Below are 21,669 nucleotides of genomic sequence, written 5' to 3' on the forward strand. Positions count from 1 at the left end.
GTTTAGAACTCAAGAGTTAAGCATGTTTGGACTGAAATAATGAAAGGATAGGTGAAAGTGATTTGCGACACCGTGCGAATAAAGTCAAAATACAGGGAAAAGTCGAGTAGTGATTGCACGCATCACCTGTCAGATGAGATGGGATCCACGGACCGAGTGAGCGGACGTGTGTGGCTTATTAGCCTAGGCGGTCGGGCGTTACAAAAATACACCACCAACTCTCATAAAGCTGAGGAAAACACACAAACATCTGCGACTGTGTATAGTTTTATTAATCTTTTCATATCAAACCAATTAAAAACAGAATACATATATTTTATTAGGGCAAGCATCCAAAAAAAAACAACTCCAGTCTCTCGTAAGTTATTGTTTGTACGTTACCCAAATCATGGTTTAACATTGCATCGCAAAAGATACGCCATATGGTTAGATAGTCGGCTGAGATAAAAGAAATCATTGCGATAATAAATCAAATTAAAATAAAACACTTTGATTGAAATACATCCTTACTGTGGAAAGCTATAAAAGAACATTCATCAGACTAATATCACATGACTGAACATATTCAGTTGCCAAGGTACTTCTGGTATTTTTTCATCAATTTATCAGTGATAATTTGGTAAGCTTTTTCAGTTGGATGATAAGAGTCAAAGAACACATGAGTCGATGGAACCAAACACGTGAAAGGAGCAAGTTTGTTGCACAATACAGATAACTCAACTCTTCCTGTACCGCAACATCCTTTATCTGCTACTTTAAACCCTACAAAATTACAAAAGCCATGCACAATATATATCACTAGTATTAGCATTGATGTATGAAAGAAAATAAAATAAAATGCTAACTACTCGTATCATATGATTACCGTATTTCGAAGAGTTTGTCATGATGTCATGAAGAGCTTCGTAAATGTCAATATATACTAGTTTGCTGGGCAACTCTTTCTGTAGAGCATCCATACTAGATGATAACTTTGAGTTGAAATGAATTGCCATTTTGTTCAGAGTTTCATAACATTCTCTTTTGAAACCTCCGAAGAGTGTTCTTTGTGCCGGTACGCATCCAACTGGCACTGCGCTAAACACTCCTATTTTCTTAGCTCCGAGTCCAGATAATTTCTAAAATATTGGAAGGATAGAGATATTGTTTTCAATTACTTTTATAATTAATTAGATGTTATTGTTAAAAATAAAGGAAATAAAAGCTCACTTTGATAAACTCTGAAGCCAAGTCTGCCAAATATTCAGCGTATGCGTTACGACTGTATTCAAGCGATCGAACCCAATAAGTCTCGCCGAGATCATTACTGCTAGCGACCACTAGAAACACACTTTTCTCCAATATAAACTTAACCTTTTCTTCTCCAAAGTGTTGCTTAATTTTTGACAAATATTCTTGAAAATATTCGAGTTGATCTGACATTGGTACTACAGACTGGAAAATATAAAAAGTTGTGAGAAAGTTAAAAAAAGATTATAATAACAACTAAAAGAAAATAACATGTATAAATATTTTATACCAATAGTTTAGATGTTAATGGATCATAACCGGAACCTCCAGAAGCAAAGACTACACCCTTAAGAAGATCATTTGGCTTTAGATTTGAGCCTAAGTATGGTGGTATCGTCTTTGCTATCCCCAATGTATTCGCTGGTTATTTTTGTAACATTGTTTAGTATGTGTAAATTAAAAATGGGACAAAAACATAAACGAATTATAAAACTTTTTATACCAATGATGTCTGATGGAACTTTTCCATCTGAAAATCTACCGGTAGGAATGCCACCAGGAAACTCTTTCCCATAAGGAGGAAAGTTAGACTTCAGAAGAGTTGGAATGTCATTATTATTTCCAGTATCCATTATCGAATCTCCGAATACTATTAGTGGCGGAACTGTTGTGTTCCCTGAAGCTTATTTTACCAAAAAAAAAAGGAATTAGCGTGAGATTAATAAAAACATCGTCTGTGAAAATAATCAAATGTAATAATTTTGATGTATGCACCTTTGATCTTGGTTGTGGTCACTTCTGCGACAAAAAACAACAAAAGAGAACATAGAAACCGCAGATCCATATGATACCAAGAAAATGTTATGATTAATCGAGTGATGAATTCTTTTTGATTATTTCTTTTGTGTTTAGAAGATGTTGAGAAGATAGACCATTCATACACACATATATATATATATATATATATATATATACGTCGTATATGAATAACTATTTTGCAAATGAAACTGTATGTGAAGTATCCAGCTACGTTTTCTTTTTATGAAAATAAGAGAAATGTATAATATGATATACCGAATCAAAAAGAAAAAGAATACAAAGTACAAAATACTGTCTTAAAGGAAACAAGAAATTCTGGTAGTAATTTTAAAAGTGAATTCAAAATTGAAATATAGAAACTAAATAAAAGGGATAATATTTATATATGATTATATACTTTTTCAGGATTATGTATCGTTTTTCATTACCTCAGTGTCATACGGATGAGTGAACATGTGTGGTGAGCCAGATCCATTGGCGGATCTAGGTGGAACAAGAAGGGTGCAGCCGCCCCCGGTAAAAATTACAACTAAAATTAAATACACCAGAATTTATATATATCTTACAATTTAGTTGGTTAAATTCTTTTATTTGCACCCACTAAACTAAGGTTCAAACAACCCTACATCTTTTTTCACTGTTTTTGTCTCCATTCATTATATTTTCTAGATTCGCTACTGGCCAGATCGTCTCTCCTTTGTATACATAAGTTATGTTATACATGCTTGATAAATTGCACACTGATGAATAAGTATGACATCAGAAACGTTGGACGTCTTACTAGTTGATATACAGAGTATGTTATACATATCTGACAGGGATATTTTCATTAAAATTGCATTCCTTTTATTTTAAAATTTATACGGTCAAACGCGATCCCAGATAATGAAATTCAAATGCGGAGGAGGATCAAAGCCAAGAGAGGCTCGCACTGATGCATCCAAGAGCCTTGGATCAAAGCAATGCTGACTCTACAGACCAGCTCACATAATTTATGATCTTTGGATGCATGCATCAGCTCCGCGCCTCCTAGAGGCTGGATGCATGGGGCCTGAATTGTAAAGATTGTTGAGCGAGAGAGAGATTTTTCATTGCTTTATATATAAGCAGAATGTATTTTTGTGTACATGCAGAAACGGTTCTATGTTTTAAGCTAAAGCTCATAAAACCAGTGTTTCAAGCACCAATTTCTTCGAAATATTTAGAGTAGATCAATGGAAGATGATCTAGTGGTTAGTGCTGTCGACTAGTGTTTCATGCACCAAAAGTTTAATTGAATCTGCTTTAGGAGTCATATTATATATGTACATATGAATGGTTTTGTAAGTGTTTTCGGTTTCTTCTTTTTTGAAGTACTAATTTGTGATTTAAGAATAGGTAAACATTAAGGTGGTAAATGGAATGTTGTTTTCTTATTAATAGAATATCTTTTTTTTTGTTATTCATGAGTATTAAAAAATTACCAGTTTACTGAAAAACACAAAATTTTTGATTCCACACATTCTCGCAGAATAAATGGAAAAAAAATTGTGAATGACTTTTAAAACCGTTCATGATTAAAAGTAATGTGTGATATGAAATAATTTCAATATAATTAAAAAGCAAATATATATATATATATATCATTCCTTTAATTTTTCAAATTATCACTATTCCATTCTATTTTATTCTATTGATTTCAATTTCATTTATTCCATACATTCTTAAAATGAGTTAACCGGTTACAACATAATTGTTATAAGGTCCAAGACATTTTTGATATTGTTATCGTAAGGAAATGAATACACTGCTACTGATTAATTTAGATGATATTATAACCTGTTGAGTAAGATGAACAAAGTAACAGAAAGATTCTCAATTAGATAAGAAAAAGAGTCAAAATCTTCTAACGATATTTTTAACCTACGAAAGTTTTCTTGACGTTATGATTTTAGATTAATGTGGTCTATAAAAAGAATAGTATATAATGGAATTAATGTGAGATTGGCTCACCAATCAGATCTCTCTATCCAGTATCATAATTATATGATACCAAACCGAGACAGATTCGGATTTAGAACCGGATCGGTTTACCTTAATATATCTTCGGTTAAACCCACCCGAACCCCTAAAAATCGGGTCTTTATAACCCAGCAAGAATCGCCCCATCGGATCTGATGTTTCTTCGATCCAGCTTCTTCCCACCCGTAACCCTTAAAAACTCAACTCCTCGGATCCTCCGATTGTAGCACAGATTCTCTGAAAGCCCTTTTTCTTTTATAAACAAAGGTAACGAAAATTTCAAACCTTTCTCACTCTCTTCATATGAAACAAAAAAAACTGTGTCTTCTTAGCCAATCTCAAAAGGGTTTCTTTCTCCAGTGTAAAGGATCCGAATTTATAGCTCTAATTGTCTCATTGTGTCACTAATTTGATCTCTTTTTGCACTAACTTTTGTTGTTGTTATGATGATGTGTTTGGTTTTGAATATAACCGTGTAATGCTGATTAGGTTCTGTCGGATGATGATGATTCAAAGTGTTTGTTTTTAATCTGAAGTTTTGTTTTTTTTTTTTAATTTTTTTTGGGTGCAGTTTGGTATGATGGATGAATCAAACGAGATCATCCTGCAGAAATCAAAGAGGCTGACGTCTGTCGTGTGGAACTACTTTGAGAGGGTGAGAAAGGCTGATGTCTGCTACGCTGTTTGCATTCAGTGCAACAAGAAACTCAGCGGTTCCAGCAACAGCGGGACGACTCACCTCCGGAACCATCTCATGCGCTGTCTCAAAAGAACCAACCACGACATGTCTCAGCTTCTGACTCCCAAGAGGAGGAAGAAGGAGAATCCAGTGACAGTTGCTACCATCGGTTTCGATGAGAGCCAGCCTAAAGACGGTTACATTAGGCCTACTAAGTTTGATCAGGAGCAGCGTAGAGGGGATGAGATTGCTCTGAGCCGAGGAAGCGGAGGAGCAGGCGGAGGAGGAAGGTTTAGTCAAGAAAGGAGTCAGGTTGATCTTGCACGTATGATTATACTGCACGGTTACCCATTATCTATGGTTGATCATGTTGGCTTCAAAGTGTTTGCTAGGAATCTCCAGCCATTGTTCGAACCTGTGGCTATTACCACCATTGAGGAAACGTGTATGGAGATTTACATTAGAGAGAAGCAGAGAGTTCAACACGCTCTGAGTAACTTATACGGTAAGATCAATCTCTCGGTGGAGATGTGGTCTTCCAGAGACAATGCTAGCTACGTCTGTCTAGCCTCTCATTACATCGACGAGGAGTGGAGGCTGCAGAGGAACGTTCTCAACTTCATCACCTTGGATCCTTCTCACACTGAAGACATGCTCTCAGAAGTAATCATCAGGTGTTTGATGGAGTGGAGCCTCGAGAGCAAGCTTTTCGCCGTTACCTTTGATAGTTTCTCTGTTAGCGATGAGATCGTCCTGAGGATTAAAGACCACATGTCTCAGAGCAGCCAGGTCTTGATCAACGGGCAGTTGTTCGAGCTGAGGTCTGCCGCTCATCTCCTGAACGCTATCGTCCAAGACTGCTTGGAAGCTATGAGAGATGTGATCCAAAAGATTCGAGGAAGCGTGAGATACGTCAAGAGCTCGCAGTCAACGCAAGCGAGGTTCAACGAGATCGCTCAGCTCGCCGGGATCAACTCTGAGAAGGTCTTGGTTCTTGACTCTCTCGCTAGTTGGAACTCGACTTATGAGATGCTTGAAACCGTGCTGGAGTACAAGGGCGCGTTTTGCCACTTGCGCGATCACGACCAAGGGTTTGATTCTTCCCTAACCGACGAGGAGTGGGAGTGGACAAGATCCGTCGCTGGTTATCTCAAGCTTGTGTTCGAGATCGCTGCTGATTTTTCGGGGAACAAGTGTCCTACAGCTAATGTATACTTTGCCGAGATGTGCGACATCCACATCCAGCTGATCGAATGGTGCAAGAGCCAGGACAGTTTCTTGAGTTCTCTGGCCGGGAAGATGAAGGCGAAGTTCGACGAATACTGGAACAAATGCAGCCTCGTGTTAGCGATCGCTGCTATTTTAGATCCGAGGTTCAAGATGAAGCTGGTGGAGTATTACTACTCTAAAATCTACGGCAGCACGGCTCTGGACCATATCAAGGAAGTGTCGAACGGTGTCAAGGAGCTTCTCGATGCGTACTCGATCTGCTCAGCTATTGGTGATGACTCTTCCTTCTCTGGTGGCTCAGGGTTAGGTAGAGGTGGTATGGACGCTAGAGATAGACTGAAAGGATTCGACAAGTTTCTCCACGAGACTTCTCAGAACCAGAACACGACGTCGGATTTGGACAAGTACTTGTCTGAGCCTATCTTTCCCCGTAGCGGCGAGTTCAACATTTTGAACTACTGGAAGGTTCATACGCCGAGGTACCCTGTTCTCTCTATGATGGCACGTGATATTCTTGGGACGCCTATGTCAATCCTTGGGACTGATTCGGCATTTGACTCTGGGAGACCGGTGATTGATGATAGTAAGAGTTCGTTGAACCCTGATATTAGGCAAGCTTTGTTCTGTGCACATGATTGGTTGTCTACAGAGGCAGAAGGTACAGTCTCTGGCTCTTTCTTTATATCTTAGAAGCAATTGGTCATCAAGTATACTACTGACTTTACCTTTTGAATTTTATAACGAGCCAAGAAGTTCAACCATTGTCTAGACAATATGCTCAAGCTCTGTGAAAGAGAACAACAAGTTCAAGGTACTGAGCTTCTTCTGTTCCTCTCTTGTACCCTTTTAGTCACCCATTTTCTTACATCTTTATTCAAATTGAAGGTGTTTTGTTGCTTATGAATTGGTGTTCATCGTTGCAGGTATGGTGAAGATTTGAAGTACAGAGTTTTAATCTATAGTTTGCAATTTCTATTTATGCATTAGAAAGATTAAATTTATGAGAGACAATTGTTACATTGTTCTTGTAACAAAAATAATACTCAAGTTTAAAAGCAAAGGGAAACAAGTTAAAGCAAGTCATTATTGTCACTTCTTATTCTCTGTTATATTATTTTCATAGCATGAAAACACAGAATTATAATAGGAATAGAAATCAATAAGAGAGTAAAAGAAACTGAAATAAATTTATTTCTGTAATAATGTTAACGTAACAAAGATATGATTTTAAAAAAAAAGATATGTTTCGTAGTACAGTGCCAAAAATGAGAGTGAATGAATCATATGATAAAAACAAATCAAATAACAGTAGAATCATTATAGTGAAGCTACCTGCAGTATAATATAACAGTGCAGAGAAATGAAAAAAAGAGAGGAAGTGTATGTGTGGAGAGTTTTACGTTCTCTTGTTGGGTTCAAAGACGTATTTGATCAACGACTCTTTGATGGGAAGCATCTCAGGAAACTCCTTACTAAGCTTGGCACCATCCATCTCGTTGTTGCTCCGCGGTGCCACAATGACCTTAGCCTGTTCCTCCAAAGTGAAGTTGGACCATTTGAAACTCGGCTCGATGTAGCTCTTGTACATCTCTAGTATCTCGTTGTGGCTCACCACTCCCGGATTGGTGAAGTTCCAAACCCCCCTCAGGTTCCTCTTCGCCATCTCGATCGAGATTGGCAAGAGCTCGTCGAGTATTGTCATGCTGTTTGGGATGTTCACCACTTTGTTGTACCGCGAAATCTTCGTGATGAAGTTCCTTGGGTTGTTCAAGTCTGATGAGATTGGCATCCGCACTCTCAACGTGCATACGTTGTCGTATTCTCTTAGAAGCTCTTCCACCATCGCCTTTGTCTTTGAGTAGAAGGAGCCGGTGAAGTTGGGTTTGTCCTCTTCCTTGAAGCCAATCCCTGAGCCTTCTGGATGCGCAGCGTCGTACTCAAATATACAACCGGTGGCGAAGTTCATCATCAATAAACCATTCTCTCTGCACACATCTGCTAGAGTCAAAGTACCAGCGACATTGGCTCGGATAGTCTCGGTTTTGTGAGACTCACACCAGTCAACATTGGGTCTGCCTGTTACACCGGCGGCATTGAAGACATGAGTAGGTTTGACGCTGCGAATATCTGCCATTACAGAAGCTCTGTCCTCTAGTCTCCCTTTCCCATACTCGTATGGGATCCCTTGCTTCTCACATAGCTTCCCTAGAAGACCACCGAGCCACCCGGTCTTGCCGTATATAAGGAACTTAAAGGGTGTTTTGTTGTCTCCAGAAGGAGTAACCACAGTGAACGTCTGATTACCATCTGCAACATCCTTGTGGTCGTCGTCACAGTTATCACAGAGTCTATCACCTGGCATCATCAGCATCCTTGGATGAGGCAACAGAGCACCAGTAACATCTCCCCACCAATCAGGGTTCTCAGTGTACCACTCCATCGTCTTCCTCAGCCCTTCTTCCCAAGTGGTCAGTTCAGACCATCCCAACTTCTTCAGCTTCTGGTCGTCGAGGAAGTACCTCTGGTCATTAAACGGCCGGTTCTCCACAAACTGGATTGTAGAGTCAGGGTCAGTTCCAAAGAGCTTGGAGATGTCATTCGCCACATCAATCACTCTCCTCTCTCTCGTCGTCCCAATATTATAAACATGGTTAACTTCACCTTTGTGTAGAACAACCTCAAACGCCTCAGCAACGTCTTCACAATACAAGTAACTCCTAACATTAGATCCATCCCCATGGATAGGAAGCGGCTTCCCGTTCATAGCCAACAACATGAACTTAGGAATCAACTTCTCAGGAAACTGATTCGGACCATAAACATTATTCCCACGCGTGGTTATAACCGGTAAACCATACGATCTCCCATACGCCATGACAAGCATCTCAGCACCAGCTTTAGTAGCGGAGTAAGGATTAGTCGGAAGCAGCTGAGAAGCTTCATGGTTCCCAACAGAAGCATCCTCATCAGTCTCTCCGTAGACCTCGTCAGTACTCACGTGGATAAACCTCCTGATCTGTCCAGTGACTTTGCAAGCTTCTAAAAGGACGTGCGTGCCGTAGATGTTGTTCTTGGTGAACTCGAAGGAGTTGCCGAAGGAGTTGTCGACGTGGGTCTGAGCGGCGAAGTGCATGATGGTGTCGATGTTCTCGGTGATGAGAAGGTAGCTGACGAGGTCGTCGCTGGCGATGTCGCCCTTGACGAACTTGAAGTTGGGGGAGGATTTGGAAGGGTTAAGGTTTTTGAGGTTGGAGCAGTAGTCGAGCTTGTCGAGGACCACGATTTTGTAGTGAGGGTAGGTGCGGACTAGTCTGTTGGCGACGTGGGAGGCGATGAAGCCGGCTGCTCCGGTGATGAGGATGTTCTTGGGCTTATATGTAGCCATTGTGATGTGAGAGAGCTATTATAGCTGCAGCGACAACAGAAATAAACCATGAAAATTGCATAGAGCGAAAGGTGAATAGAGAAACTTCATGGGGTCAAATGTAATTTAATCAAACATATGGACTAGAAACGAAAACACGATGACACGTGTTAAATACATTAGAAAAGAACAACTGATTCAGATCTATCATTTTGAAAACACACTCATGAGATTTTAGTAAACAGGAAGCTAAATCTATGCGATTAGTACGAAGATCTACAGGAATCCAGATCGGAAGAAGGCAGATCCAGATCCAAAAGTATGGCAAAATGTAGCTATCAAATGCTCAGATTGAGCAGCAGATCCAATGGCGAAAAAAAGATAAACAAGGTTTGCAGATCACAGAAATCAACAAAAAGAGCTCGGGGTACGTACCGGGTCGAACAAGATCAAGATCGAGATCAATCTAAAGTTAAAGAGAAGGTCTCGAGATGTTAAGAGAGGGAAATGGGAACAATGGAATATAAGAGTGAAGACTAATAGGAGAAATGAGGAAGAAAGAGAGGGAAGCCCCTGAGACAGTTACGGAGAACCAGTGGACTCCCATAAATTACCAAACTGCCCTTACTACGCTTTTAACGATTACGGTTCAACTTTTAGAGGTTTTTTTTCTTTAATTTACCAACCGAAAATATAGGCAACGCAGAAATTTCAACCATGTCCGCTTGAGTTTCGGTTTCGTAGTAAACTTAAAGAACGAAGACATCTTCTTTGGGCCTTAATTATCGCTGTTTATATAAAGTCCGTTATCGTTTATGGGCCTTGCCCTCTTTTATTGACAAGTATTAGAAAAAGGGTCACTCCTGCCTCCCCAGATGTTTGTAGGGGATTGGTCCGTTAAAATCAAGAAAACCATCTTTTAACTCCGATCCTTTTGAATCAAACATTAACTTTCATTTACCAATCCGTAGATACAAGATTTCAACCTTATGAAATTTTTAACTCCACCTACAATATCGAACTCTAGTAGCACCTAAAACATTAAAAGATCATATACTACATAATTATAAATAACATTGTATTTTTACTGTGAGAACGAATTCATCCTACGAATTGGGATAAACTACCTCTTAAACAACCTAATTAATTAAACCCCCAACCAAGAGTACAAAGCTTATTTAACATTTTACCAAAGAAAAAAGGCGAGCAAAAAACTACTTCTAACCACTCAGTCAAACCTAACTTAAGAATTCTAATCATAGCCCAAAACGCTTGGAACCAAAGGATATATCGGAATGGAGATCTTATCCAACCGTAACAACACCAGAAGTTGCTTCTTCTCATTTAGGAGATTCCATTTGATGAGAAGCATTAGCATTTGACTCTCTTGCAAAAGAAGGTTGAGACGACCTTACGGATGCACTATGACAAGAGTCTCCGGCATCCGCTTAAGCCGCTACACCTTCCCAGGTCAAGCTTTTTACTCTGGATCTTTTGACCTGCTAGTCTGCGTAATATATAATGTATAATGTATTTGGGTTAGGGAGGCGATACAAAATTTCAAAATAATATAACTAGAGTGCATGACCAATTTGATGTTAGAAAAGGAGACTACACATGATCATTTTGACGTTTTGGAAGATATGCATTATATATAAACTGTAATAAAGTTGACATTTTGTTCCTTTCAAGGAAATAATACTTTAGTTGAGGATCATTGTTTGCGGCGCAAATTAATGGCACGTTACGTATTGGAGTTGAGCTTGTTCATTTTTTCGTATCCATTAATTTTCGTCCACATGTATATATTTTATGTGTTTTGTATTCCCTTATTACGACTGGAGTTAATCGTGAGAAGATAAGTATTTTAATGTTTACAAATCAATATAACAATACACTTCTTAATGTTTACGTAACATTTTATTGATCCTCTCTACTATACACCTGCACCTGATCAATACTTAATCATTGCATCTCAGATTTCATAATTTTTCCATACCACGTAAACGTTGGGTAAACATTTTTTTAGACCTTATAATCGAAAAATTGATGAAGAAAGTCAAATAAAAGACTAATGAGAAGTACTCGTGATATTTGACATTTGCGTAACGTTAAGTTACTTAAAAAGAAAAAAAGTTTAGTTGTCCAACGGTTTGTATAAAGATCGCGTGACTTGGTTTGTAATTTAGGTCATCAGCGAGATGGCGTAGTCAACTTATTATTGATTTAATACATTGATTAAGCTTTTTATTTCTTTGGTTGGTCAAGATATGGATTAGTTAATATAATACAAAACAAAAAGTATACATGCCAAACGAATTTCTTCACAAGTGGCCATTTTCTAAACATACTTTTAAAAGTTTTCTTCTTCTTATCGTTTGATACAAATTTCTAACTTTTTATTAGTAAATTTCCGAGGAGAGAAGTTTCCGCGATGTTCAATTCCTCTGTGATTCACAAGTGCTCATCAACCTTCTCAAATCAGGAGACACAATAAATGAGTTTCATGGAATCCTTCACAATACTCGGAGCATTGCTTCCTATAAGACGCTACTGTGATCTTTTATTAGAATCTATACCATGCATATGGTCATGAACACATTGTTCAACGTCACTGATTACAATTATATTCGGATTAAGTACGTATGCAAGATCTGAAAATTCACAATATAGTTAGATGAACACCGATTAAGTATAGTTTATTAAATTCAAATATGTATATATTTCTAGAGATATATATCTTTGATTGCGTGTTTAAAGCATGTTTTTTTATAACATGGTTTTCTGTTAGGTCAAAATTTTTAAACGCAATTGATTTTGTCTTGGTTACACTTTTATGTCGATGGTCCATATGGCTGTCTGATTATCAACGTCAAGGACCAAATACTTTATACTTGTATATAAAAAAAATGTTTAATAAATGTCATTCTAGTTTTATTTTTTTGTTACACAAAAAATATCATTTTACAATTCTAAAACAAATTATATTTATTTTCATCTGAAAATTAATTACAAACTGCATAGGTTTTATAAATAATTTTATTTATCTCAAATATTGTTGGTAGAAAGACGTAATTAATAACAACTTACATATATTTTTGCTACTTTCTTAGTTTGTGTGAAAAGTGTCAACGTGACACTTATTCAAAAACGGATGTAATATAAGGTTAAGAACAAAACAACAATACGACTAGTTTTACCTGTGTTACATCAGATTATGTATTGAATGGTAAATCATAAAACACGTTCAAATACTTGTTGTTCGTGTCTTATACGTGACCTATATATATATACTCCCTCTATTTCAATGTATATGTGGTTTTGAAAGATTTTTATTTGTTTCACAATTTAATTTGTTTTCAAAGTCCAATAAAAAAAGTAAAGTGATAAAACAATATTTAAACAAAAAATTAAAAGAAATTTTAGAAATATTTATTTGACTGGTCACTTTTTCTGTTTGATTAGATGCTAAAAACAAATATATTTTAATACTTGTGCTTTTAAACAAAACTATTTATAATTTGAAACAGATAAAGTATCAATTTGGTTAGAATTATTTTTTTCATTTCATAAGAAAAAAGATTTTATTTATTTGTATAAAGTTTTTTTTTGGACAACATATGTTAGCACTATGTTAGCATGCATTTCTTATTTTTGTATAAAGTTAATCAATTAAAAAACACAAAAGGTTTTACAACATATGTTAGCAACTTAGCATCAATGTTTTTAAACTCGATCCGAATACTGAACCGGACGAATTACCGGGTCGAAGGATCAGGATCGACCGTGGGTGAACCGCGGATTCATAAATGAATTAATTTTATTATATAATAATATATTATCTATGTAAATAAAAATATAGAAAATAAAGTTTAATGTTTTCTAAATGTTTTTTAAAACATAAAATAATAGTTTGGATATGTATATATTTTATGTTTAAAACATTTAGAAAATACTTAACTTTAGTTTTTATATTTTTATTTTCATTTGACATACAAAATATAAAAAAAATAGTGTGGACTATTTAAAATTTTCTGTAACAAGGTAGGAGTTATGACATCTAAAAAAAATCAAGACATAAAATTCATAAATACTTAAATTTCTAATATGAATAATAAATTAAACTTCAAATCTAAAAAAAATACAAAGGTAAAAGATCGTTGTAATAAATTGTCAAATAACATAAATAAACTAACACCAAATCACATCAACTAATTTTGGTTCTCTCTATCATCGTTCACTTCATTTTCTTCAGGTGACATAGTGAAATCTTCATCAAAATCTAAAAATCACAAATATAAAAATGAAAAGGAAAAACCTAACTTTTTTTTGTTAACACCTAACTTCTTAATTATAAACTTAATTAGAATATAAAACATTATTAAAAACTAAAAAAAGTAAAGTTATTTATTGGTTCAACCGATGGTTCAACCGGTATCGGGTTCTGGGGTTTACTGGGTTTTTGCGGGTTTGTGCGGATTTTTAAATATTGAGATTTTTACAAAACTCAAACCGGATTTTTTTTTGTTACCGGACTTACCGGTTCAACTGCGGATCCGGATCGGGTTTCAAAACAACGGTTAGCATTCATTTCTTATTCTTTTTAAAAGTAAGGTGCTCTTGTTGGATATAGTAGAACACACAACGAGCAAATGTTAGTATTTGTTATTTATAATTTCTTGTCCAGGGGAATGTCGAATGTAAACCACACAAAAAGTTCCAAAACTCGATCCACAAGAAATAAATGATTGGTAAGGAGTTATCCTAGATAAAGCGAGTGGAATATTTCGAGAGCTCGAGCTCAATCGAGAAGACATTTAATTAAGCGTCTCCCTTGGACGTCGTTTTCACATTTTGCAATATTATTTCGGAATATTCATGAAACTGGAATATCCAAAGAAAAAAATTACACATGACATAGTAAATTTTATTTTAAATGATTGAAACCAGACTTATACAGTTTATAATCTCATAAACGCACATAATTCTGTAGCTAGTTTTGATCCTTTTGGATTTGAAACCCTTAGACCACCTCCATTGGAGGCTCTAACAAAGTGGTTCTTATAAAAAACACAAAAAAAGTAAATCAAAAATGCATTAAAAGATCAAAACCGGTGTTAAACATGGGATTTTAAGAATCACTAAACAACCCATACGTGGCCATTTTGTATTGGCTATCCAAGGGAAAAAAAATTCCCATCTCTCTCTCTCTTCTTCGTCGGTTGTTCTTTCTCTCTTCTTCTTTCTCTGTTCGTCGTGCTGCTGATGGAAGCGCTTAATTTTGAGAAATGGTATTGCTTTCACCTCTCTCCTAAACTCTTAATTTTTTTTGATTTGTGGATTTGAGTTTTCTTATGGTTCAATATAGGAGTTGATACTCTGTTTTGCGTTCTAGTGAGGAATGTGGAGTTATGATCGCGATTGCTCTGTTTGATATGCACGAGGGCGGAGAGAAACGAAGCGAAGTGAAGAGATTCAAGTGCGTTTCGAGGGAGGGGATTTACTTGCGGAGGCTGGAGTGATTCATTTATGTTGTTGTTGTTGTTGTTGTCTAGGGAGGGGATTAACCTCCGGAGGCTGGAGTGATTCCAAGAGCTGTTCGTCACATTTTCGAAACTCTCGAGTCCCAAAAAGCTGACTACAGTATGAAAGTCACGTTCTTGGAGCTGTACAACGAAGAAGTCACAGACCTGTTAGCTCAAGAAGACTCTTCAAGATCTTCTTCTGACGATAAGCAGAAGAAGCATGTTTCTCTGATGGAAGACGGGAAAGGCTGTGTGGTTCTACGCGGTCTCGAGGAAGAAGTTGTGTACAGTGCTAACGATATATACGCTCTTCTCGAACGAGGCTCATCAAAAAGACGCACGGCGGATACGTTGTTGAATAAAAGAAGCAGCCGCTCTCATTCTGTTTTTACCATCACGGTGCATATTAAGGAAGAGTCTATGGGAGATGAGGAGTTGATCAAATGTGGGAAGCTTAACCTTGTGGATCTAGCGGGCTCCGAGAATATTTTTCGGTCAGGGTCGAGGGATGGTAGGGCGAGAGAAGCTGGGGAGATTAACAAGAGCTTGCTTACGCTGGGGCGTGTGATCAATGCGCTTGTGGAACATTCTTCCCATATACCTTACAGGTACTTGCCCTTGTCCTACAAAACATTTGTGTGTTCTTGGAGTATAACGGTAGATCTTTGTCTTTGTAGGGATAGTGAGCTGACAAGGCTTTTACAAGACTCTCTAGGAGGGAAGACAAAGACTTGTATCATTGCTACAATCTCACCATCTGCTCATTCCTTGGAAGAAACTTTAAGCACTTTGGATTATGCCTATCGTGCCAAGAACATTAAGAACAAACCTGAGGTACTATCATATCTAAAATTAGCTATATTAGTATACCTTTTATTTCCATCCTTCTAACTTAACGTTTCTCTGCAGGCAAACCAGAAGTTAACCAAAGCTGTGTTGCTTAAATACCTTTACTTGGAGCTTGAGAGAACAAAAAAAGGTTTACACACATTACTTTCTCATGTATATCATCAGATGAGCTAGTAGATTTGTTATAACTGCTGTAAAATGGATGCAGATGTAAGAGCGGCAAGGGATAGAAAAGCTTTACACACATTACTTTCTCATGTATATCATCAGATGAGCTAGTAGATTTCCAATACTGCTTCAACCATTTTCAGTTACATCTACAACCAAGCTCACACCAACACCTTGCAATTCAATTTCTCTTTGCCTATGTATGATTTTCTTTCATGTTACGAAATCTAATAACTAAACTTATAAAAAAAAAAAAAAAATTTAAGAACCTCAGTGAGGTTCTCCCATTGGGGATGAAAAAATTAATTACACTAACAAAAGTTCTAAACTTTTCAAATTACAAAATTAATTACTAATTTATTCATTAGAGCTCATAAGGGTCTCTAACCAATGGAGCTGCTCTTAGCCTATTCACTCTTTGACTAAATTCTATTTCCAATACGGAAATTTTAATTTTAAAGAATAATAATCGATGAAGTCTTACTAGTCAAATATCAATTTATTAAAATTCTTTTTTATTTAAAATTTTATTTTATAGAAATTTGGATAGATTATACGCATGCTTAACGTGTTCATGTCATTTTGTAATTTGTAACAAATACGTAACTTTGTTGGTAGAAAAAGTAGACACAGCCAAATGTGGACCTTATATATAGTCGGTCGTACGCATTCAATCTTTTGCTCCTTGCTCTATAAAGAAAGTCATCTTCTATTACAAATCACCTTCGTTAGTCTCTGTATTATAGTTCTCTCTTCTTTGCAAAACTTCTGCCTCCATAAGAACAGAACAGAGCAAAGAAGAAAAGCTGAAGCTTTGTTATTTTGAAGTAAATCAAAGAGACTCTCTTTCTTCTTTTGTATGAGACAGAGAAGCTTCTTATGGAGTTCTTTACTGTAGATGGTTCTTTCTCCAAGTGGAAAGATGTTGCTGGAATCGCAGGTAAAAACTTTAATCTGCTTTTGATTCTGTTCACTGTGGTTTTTCTTTGGTACGTTTTGATTCCTCTTTAGTTTAATGGATATACATATATTGGATCTGGCTTTATTGCCATGCGTATCACCAAATCAAGAGATATGTCTGGCCATTTCTGGTCTGCTCTTTTCTTCTTTGGCACTAAAAACAAGAACTCTAGCTTGATGTTCACTAATGTTGCATTGTTTGTTCTGTTTCAGGTAACATATTTGCATTTGGGTTATTTGTTTCACCGATGTGAGTTCTTCTTCTTCATCATCATTTACTAATTTTATTAAATTTGACTTGTCATTGGATTCCAACTTAAACCAGTTGGCAAGAAATTGATTGGCTCTAGTTTTTTTTATATATTACTGTTCCTTCAAACTTTCAGTGTGAGATTTCAGCATGCCCTCTCAAAATGTGATGACTATTATCAGTCCTAGGGCTGCGCAAAATAAACGGAACCCAAAAATCTCGATCCGACAAAATGAACTCGAACCGATACGAACCCAACATAAATATTGAATGGATCTTGTTTTATATTATTTCAGGTTATGGGTATTATACGAATCAAACTCGAACCTAACTGAATATCCGATATAACCCGAAACATTCATAATCCTAAAAAAAGAACTTGTACCAAAACTCAATTCCTAATATGTATCCAAAATACACTAAGATATTACTGAACATCTAAAATAATTATCTATTACATTAAGGTTGATGGTTGAAGATGGCGGTTGAAATTGGAGTTTTTAGATTTTGGTTTTGTTTTCATTGAATAATGTTTCTCATTTCATGAGAACTTGATTTTCATCTTATACTTTCATTTTTTAGTTTTAAATCTATCATTAACTATATTTAAATTTTGTTTGATTTTGAATGATCACATTTGATGTTCTTTTTTTTTTTTTTTGAATCGGTTTTACTTATGTTTAGGTTACAAAATAGGTACAAAATAAGGTACTTTAATACCAAAGAACCGATATTTTACTTATGTTTGGTTACAAAATAGGTACAAATCAGGTACTTTAAATCGAAGAAACGATTGGGACCCGAACCCGAACCTGAACCCGAAATACATCGGGTTGTACCAGTTCTTTGAAGATTTACTAACCACAACCCGAATCCAATAGAACCCAAACTGGTCCCGAGCCGAACTTTCATATAACCCAAATGAGACTGATTTTGATAAATCAGAAAAACTGAAACCCAATTAGACAAAACCAAAATCCGATTGGGACCCCGAACCGGATCCCATTTTAGGACCGATAATAAAAAAAAATTTGGACTACCCTATTTGAATCAACAAATGAAACTCTGATATTATATTAAACTAGATAGTAACCCGCGCTTTGCGCGGGATAAGATGTCTATATTAATGTTGAAATTATATATTATGATTATGTATAACATAAGGTATACTTAGTTAGATAGAACTAAAGATATGATTGTTATTAAAGGCGAAGCCAAAGACTTTTTATAATGGGTTCACTAATATTAAAATTTAATATATGGTGTTTGTAAGTTTGAGAAGAAACTTTGAAAAATATTTTTTTATATTTCGCCTATCACGTTGTAGTAGTTATGGACTTAGGGGTTTAACACATAAAATCAAAAAAGGTGGATCAATAACATATTATAAGCAAAAAAATAGTTGCGTGAAAGGAAAAAAAAAGTATAGCTCTTTTAAATTCAGAAAACATAGTTGCATAGTAAAATAAATTGAAGGTTATTTGACCCTCTAAATTGTAAAGATTGTTCCCGATGCGACCATCACGTGAGACTTGCTGGTGGTTTGTTCCTAGAAGTTTCTTCTCATATTCAAGGTCGTCTAATGCAGAGCTCTCACGGCGGTGAAGGTGGTGACACTCGCATGCTTATATTTCTTGCTCCAGAAGACTAATACACTAAGCCGAGACGATTTACAGTGATTCAGTCTCCTCGAAACAGAGATTACCTCATCTAGCAGTAACAAAACCGAATACAACACATTTATCTAGAAATAGATTTTCAACGTTCTCTTTCAGCAATGAGAGACGGTTCTCAAGAACGTGAGTGCTCTGCTAAATGCATGAAAGTAGGTATGGAGAAAAGGGTTCTTTCATTAACACTTGGCATCGTACTAAAGTTTCATCGCTTTGTCGTCTCTACGGATCTATCGACTTAAAGGCGATAGATCAGATGGGTTACCGTTTTTAACATAAAAGTATAGAGGAATAATGAATCTTTATTGATGCTATGATTATATTGAGAGGATTGATAAATCAACAAATCGAACTTGAAGCTGAAGGTTTATCACATAAAAGTGTTCGTCGAGAAAAGTATAGATGATATAAATTTCTTTTAAAGGAATGTTAGTGTGAACGCATTAAATTCACAGTTTTGGTGAGAAACGTTCTCTGCGTGACACCTAAGCATTTTACTAAATAAAAGCTTCACGTCATCAAGTCACATTCCTTGCCAATAAACTTTTAAGGTAAATTTTAAAAATGTTTCTCCTTTAATATATAGGGGATTTGGAATTATCATAGGCTTCCAACTTAAAGCGAATTTGCGAGAAGTAGATTAGCCTTACCTATTTATATATTTATATATTAATGTTGGTCCCGTTAAATTTTCGTGGGATCTCAACAAATCTTGTACTCCTTATTTGTAATAAACATAGTTTTCTTCTTTATCTATATAGACTTCACTGGTTTCTTTCTCATTTATATGTGGGTGTGTGTCTGTTTTTATCTTCAGGCCAACATTTAGGAGAATCATGAGGAACAAATCTACCGAGCAATTCTCTGGTTTACCTTATATTTACGCTCTCTTAAACTGCTTGATCTGCCTTTGGTATGGCTCACCTTACGTATCCCAAAGAAACTTCATGCTTGTGACTGTTAATGGCGTTGGAGCCACTTTCCAGCTTTGTTACATTATCCTCTTCATCTTGCATACAGACAAGAAAACCAAGGTTTCTTGATCGATTCTTCACACGAAAAATTGCTTTTAAAATGTTGGTTATAGCTCTAATCAAATTCTTGAATCATGGCAGATGAGGATGCTTGTTTTGCTTCTTGTGGTGTTTGCTGTGGTTGCGTTGATCGTAGTTGGAAGTTTGCAGATACCTGAGAAGGTCACACGATGGTACCTTGTCGGGTTCATGAGCTGCGGTTCTCTTGTCTCGATGTTTGCCTCTCCCTTGTTTGTTATTGTAAGTTTCCAAGAAACGTCAAGCAAATAGTTTCATGTGTTCAGCGTTGTTGATTGCATGACTTGTCTTGTCTTTTTCAGAACTTAGTGATTCAGACAAAGAGTGTTGAGTTCATGCCGTTTTATCTCTCTCTATCGACTTTCTTGATGAGCGCTTCCTTCTTCATGTTCGGAATATTCAACAGTGACGCCTTTGTTTATGTAAGTTGTACTCTTCAGTGAGTGTGATTGTAGTTTGTGTTGTTTGTGTTATTTCTCTTAAAAGTATTAACAAAACCCTTTTTTGAAACCTCAGACACCAAATGGAATAGGAACGGTTCTTGGTATTGTGCAGCTATCTTTGTATTGCTACTTCCACAGAAACTCTGTAGAGGAGGAAACAAAAGAGCCCTTGATTGTTTCTTATGTGTGAGTTTTGGCAAAGAAGCTAGTTTTGATGGCTCAATTGCTGAAAATGATGTGAGACCACATGAAAGATTCACTGATGTGGGTTTTGTTTTGTGTGTGATGAAGCTCTCTGGTGGGTTGATTTTGAAGAACATTTGTTCATATATTGTTTGTTTTAAAAGATTATTCTATTTGTTTGTCAATAAGATTTTTTTTCTTTGTTATAGAACATTTGCATCAAATTGTAGCAATTGGTTCATAAGATATTGCTTTTTTTTTTTTTTCCATTTGGCCTATCTAAACAAATAAACACACAAGAAAGGAAGAAGATTTGTCTCTACGTCACATAAGACATTGGTTTACATAAACATGTTTTGTTTCCGTGTTACCTTTCATGGCGGGTTTAAAACGTGTTACACATGAAACTTCGATAAAACAACTATCAAAGCAAATCTCTCAAAGTTGTTCTTACCAGAGGAGTTTGTTTAACCTGCAAAACAGTAACGAGAACAATTATATCAATCTCTAAACAAAAACATTTTTGTTGTTGTCTAATGTAGAATAAGTGTAAACAAACACTCACTTCTTCTTGAGATGGAGAATGCTGAATCGGATCGCCACGTTCATCATACAATATTAAACCACTAAACCGTGGAAGTTCACATTTCTCACCCATCAGAATCGGTCGCTGCCAAACCTGATCAACCGCATTAAGACTCCTTTCTTTAACCGCAAGCAATGTCTGCTGCGGCGGCGTTCGTGTTTCCATCTCCATCCACTTAGCTGCAGAACTCCAACAAAATGAGCCCATCAACCTTCTCTTCACTTTGCTCCACTTACAGTTCCTCTTTTGATCCATTGTTCTTGACTCAACAAACGCCCACTCCGCGTCTGCTACTTGCTTTCCTCGAGAATTGCGGTTGAGAAACGCTGCGGCTATGCAGAGGAGCGTTACTGCAGCCGCTGTTCCGACCAAGATCACTACCGCGTCTTTCGTTGTTAGCTTCAGTTTATCCTCCAACTTCCACAAGGCTTCCATTGTTTCTTTGGGGTCTTCTTGGGGGTCTATTAGAGCTATTGGAGAGTAAAGGGTGAGGAACGTATATAGGTAAAAATGGTGAGCTTCATGTGAATTCCACCGATATATTTAATGTTCATTACTATGATATTTAATATTTATACCCTATGTAGTTTTCTTTTGGGCAAATCTCCAAAATAACACATTTCTAAGTTTATATCACAAAATAGCACTCAAAAACTA

At 36.4% G+C, this 21,669-nt stretch overlaps 6 protein-coding genes across 11 annotated transcripts; 3 read left to right on the plus strand and 3 right to left on the minus strand.

The window, feature by feature from the left end:
* Positions 1-565: 565 nt before the first annotated feature.
* On the minus strand, positions 566-2,074 carry LOC111201804 (GDSL esterase/lipase At3g14820-like). The gene is made up of 6 exons (XM_048744027.1): positions 2,005-2,074; positions 1,733-1,912; positions 1,520-1,650; positions 1,210-1,434; positions 866-1,118; positions 566-762 (listed from the first exon to the last, which is right to left on the minus strand). The coding sequence occupies exons 1-6, from the start codon at positions 2,072-2,074 to the stop codon at positions 566-568; spliced, it is 1,056 nt and encodes a 351-aa protein (XP_048599984.1).
* A 2,078-nt stretch (positions 2,075-4,152) lies between these two features.
* On the plus strand, positions 4,153-7,038 carry LOC111198491 (zinc finger BED domain-containing protein RICESLEEPER 1). 2 transcript variants are annotated; one of them, XM_022695227.2, is made up of 4 exons: positions 4,153-4,317; positions 4,622-6,617; positions 6,710-6,770; positions 6,883-7,038. In XM_022695227.2, exons 2-3 carry the CDS (start codon positions 4,628-4,630, stop codon positions 6,748-6,750), a joined length of 2,031 nt encoding a protein of 676 aa, XP_022550948.1. In that variant the 5' UTR covers positions 4,153-4,317; positions 4,622-4,627; the 3' UTR covers positions 6,751-6,770; positions 6,883-7,038. The 2 variants fall into 2 exon arrangements, with proteins under 2 accessions (XP_022550948.1, XP_048600899.1); XM_048744942.1 differs by lacking the exon at positions 4,153-4,317 and adding an exon at positions 4,325-4,411.
* Positions 7,039-7,127: 89 nt separating this feature from the next.
* On the minus strand, positions 7,128-9,990 carry LOC111202400 (trifunctional UDP-glucose 4,6-dehydratase/UDP-4-keto-6-deoxy-D-glucose 3,5-epimerase/UDP-4-keto-L-rhamnose-reductase RHM3-like). Its single transcript, XM_022695228.2, has 2 exons — positions 9,759-9,990; positions 7,128-9,368 (listed from the first exon to the last, which is right to left on the minus strand). Exon 2 carries the CDS (start codon positions 9,342-9,344, stop codon positions 7,356-7,358), a length of 1,989 nt encoding a protein of 662 aa, XP_022550949.1. The 5' UTR covers positions 9,345-9,368; positions 9,759-9,990; the 3' UTR covers positions 7,128-7,355.
* A 4,164-nt stretch (positions 9,991-14,154) lies between these two features.
* On the plus strand, positions 14,155-16,082 carry LOC106351838 (kinesin-like protein KIN-5B). 2 transcript variants are annotated; one of them, XM_022694331.2, is made up of 5 exons: positions 14,860-15,205; positions 15,386-15,456; positions 15,526-15,682; positions 15,758-15,827; positions 15,906-16,082. In XM_022694331.2, the coding sequence occupies exons 1-5, from the start codon at positions 14,969-14,971 to the stop codon at positions 15,974-15,976; spliced, it is 606 nt and encodes a 201-aa protein (XP_022550052.2). In that variant the 5' UTR covers positions 14,860-14,968; the 3' UTR covers positions 15,977-16,082. The 2 variants fall into 2 exon arrangements, with proteins under 2 accessions (XP_048600900.1, XP_022550052.2); XM_048744943.1 differs by having other exon boundaries at positions 14,155-15,456.
* Positions 16,083-16,502: 420 nt separating this feature from the next.
* On the plus strand, positions 16,503-20,672 carry LOC106349243 (bidirectional sugar transporter SWEET2). 4 transcript variants are annotated; one of them, XM_013789179.3, is made up of 6 exons: positions 16,503-16,805; positions 17,039-17,075; positions 19,566-19,782; positions 19,864-20,022; positions 20,103-20,222; positions 20,317-20,672. In XM_013789179.3, the coding sequence occupies exons 1-6, from the start codon at positions 16,745-16,747 to the stop codon at positions 20,431-20,433; spliced, it is 711 nt and encodes a 236-aa protein (XP_013644633.2). In that variant the 5' UTR covers positions 16,503-16,744; the 3' UTR covers positions 20,434-20,672. The 4 variants fall into 4 exon arrangements, with proteins under 4 accessions (XP_013644633.2, XP_022550951.1, XP_022550950.1 ...); XM_022695229.2 differs by having other exon boundaries at positions 16,779-16,956; XM_022695231.2 differs by lacking the exon at positions 16,503-16,805 and adding an exon at positions 18,664-19,299 and having other exon boundaries at positions 17,060-17,075.
* LOC111202401 lies at positions 20,103-21,596 on the minus strand. Its single transcript, XM_022695232.2, has 2 exons — positions 20,992-21,596; positions 20,103-20,898 (listed from the first exon to the last, which is right to left on the minus strand). The coding sequence occupies exons 1-2, from the start codon at positions 21,445-21,447 to the stop codon at positions 20,851-20,853; spliced, it is 504 nt and encodes a 167-aa protein (XP_022550953.1). The 5' UTR covers positions 21,448-21,596; the 3' UTR covers positions 20,103-20,850.
* Positions 21,597-21,669: the final 73 nt, after the last annotated feature.

The sequence above is a fragment of the Brassica napus genome, chromosome C1, assembly GCF_020379485.1.
Source record: "Brassica napus cultivar Da-Ae chromosome C1, Da-Ae, whole genome shotgun sequence".
In the NCBI taxonomy this organism is placed as follows: Eukaryota; Viridiplantae; Streptophyta; class Magnoliopsida; order Brassicales; family Brassicaceae; genus Brassica; species Brassica napus.

Bases quoted from the DNA above. Each gene is read 5' to 3' on its own strand.
- LOC111202401 (XM_022695232.2), bottom strand. From the start codon at position 21,447: ATGGAAGCCTTGTGGAAGTTGGAGGATAAACTGAAGCTAACAACGAAA. The intron at 20,899-20,991 runs GTGAGTGTTTGT...ACTGTTTTGCAG, and splicing joins ATTCTCCATCTCAAGAAGAA to GTTAAACAAACTCCTCTGGT.
- LOC111201804 (XM_048744027.1), bottom strand. From the start codon at position 2,074: ATGGATCTGCGGTTTCTATGTTCTCTTTTGTTGTTTTTTGTCGCAGAA. The intron at 1,913-2,004 runs GTGCATACATCA...TGGTAAAATAAG, and splicing joins GACCACAACCAAGATCAAAG to CTTCAGGGAACACAACAGTT. The intron at 1,119-1,209 runs GTGAGCTTTTAT...CCAATATTTTAG, and splicing joins TGGCTTCAGAGTTTATCAAA to AAATTATCTGGACTCGGAGC.
- LOC111198491 (XM_022695227.2), top strand. From the start codon at position 4,628: ATGATGGATGAATCAAACGAGATCATCCTGCAGAAATCAAAGAGGCTG. The intron at 6,618-6,709 runs GTACAGTCTCTG...TAACGAGCCAAG, and splicing joins GTTGTCTACAGAGGCAGAAG to AAGTTCAACCATTGTCTAGA.
- LOC106349243 (XM_022695229.2), top strand. From the start codon at position 16,881: ATGGATATACATATATTGGATCTGGCTTTATTGCCATGCGTATCACCA. The intron at 16,957-17,038 runs GTCTGCTCTTTT...GTTCTGTTTCAG, and splicing joins GATATGTCTGGCCATTTCTG to GTAACATATTTGCATTTGGG. The intron at 20,223-20,316 runs GTAAGTTGTACT...TTGAAACCTCAG, and splicing joins ACAGTGACGCCTTTGTTTAT to ACACCAAATGGAATAGGAAC.
- LOC111202400 (XM_022695228.2), bottom strand. From the start codon at position 9,344: ATGGCTACATATAAGCCCAAGAACATCCTCATCACCGGAGCAGCCGGC.
- LOC106351838 (XM_048744943.1), top strand. From the start codon at position 14,969: ATGAAAGTCACGTTCTTGGAGCTGTACAACGAAGAAGTCACAGACCTG. The intron at 15,457-15,525 runs GTACTTGCCCTT...TTGTCTTTGTAG, and splicing joins TCTTCCCATATACCTTACAG to GGATAGTGAGCTGACAAGGC. The intron at 15,828-15,905 runs GTTTACACACAT...AAATGGATGCAG, and splicing joins GCTTGAGAGAACAAAAAAAG to ATGTAAGAGCGGCAAGGGAT.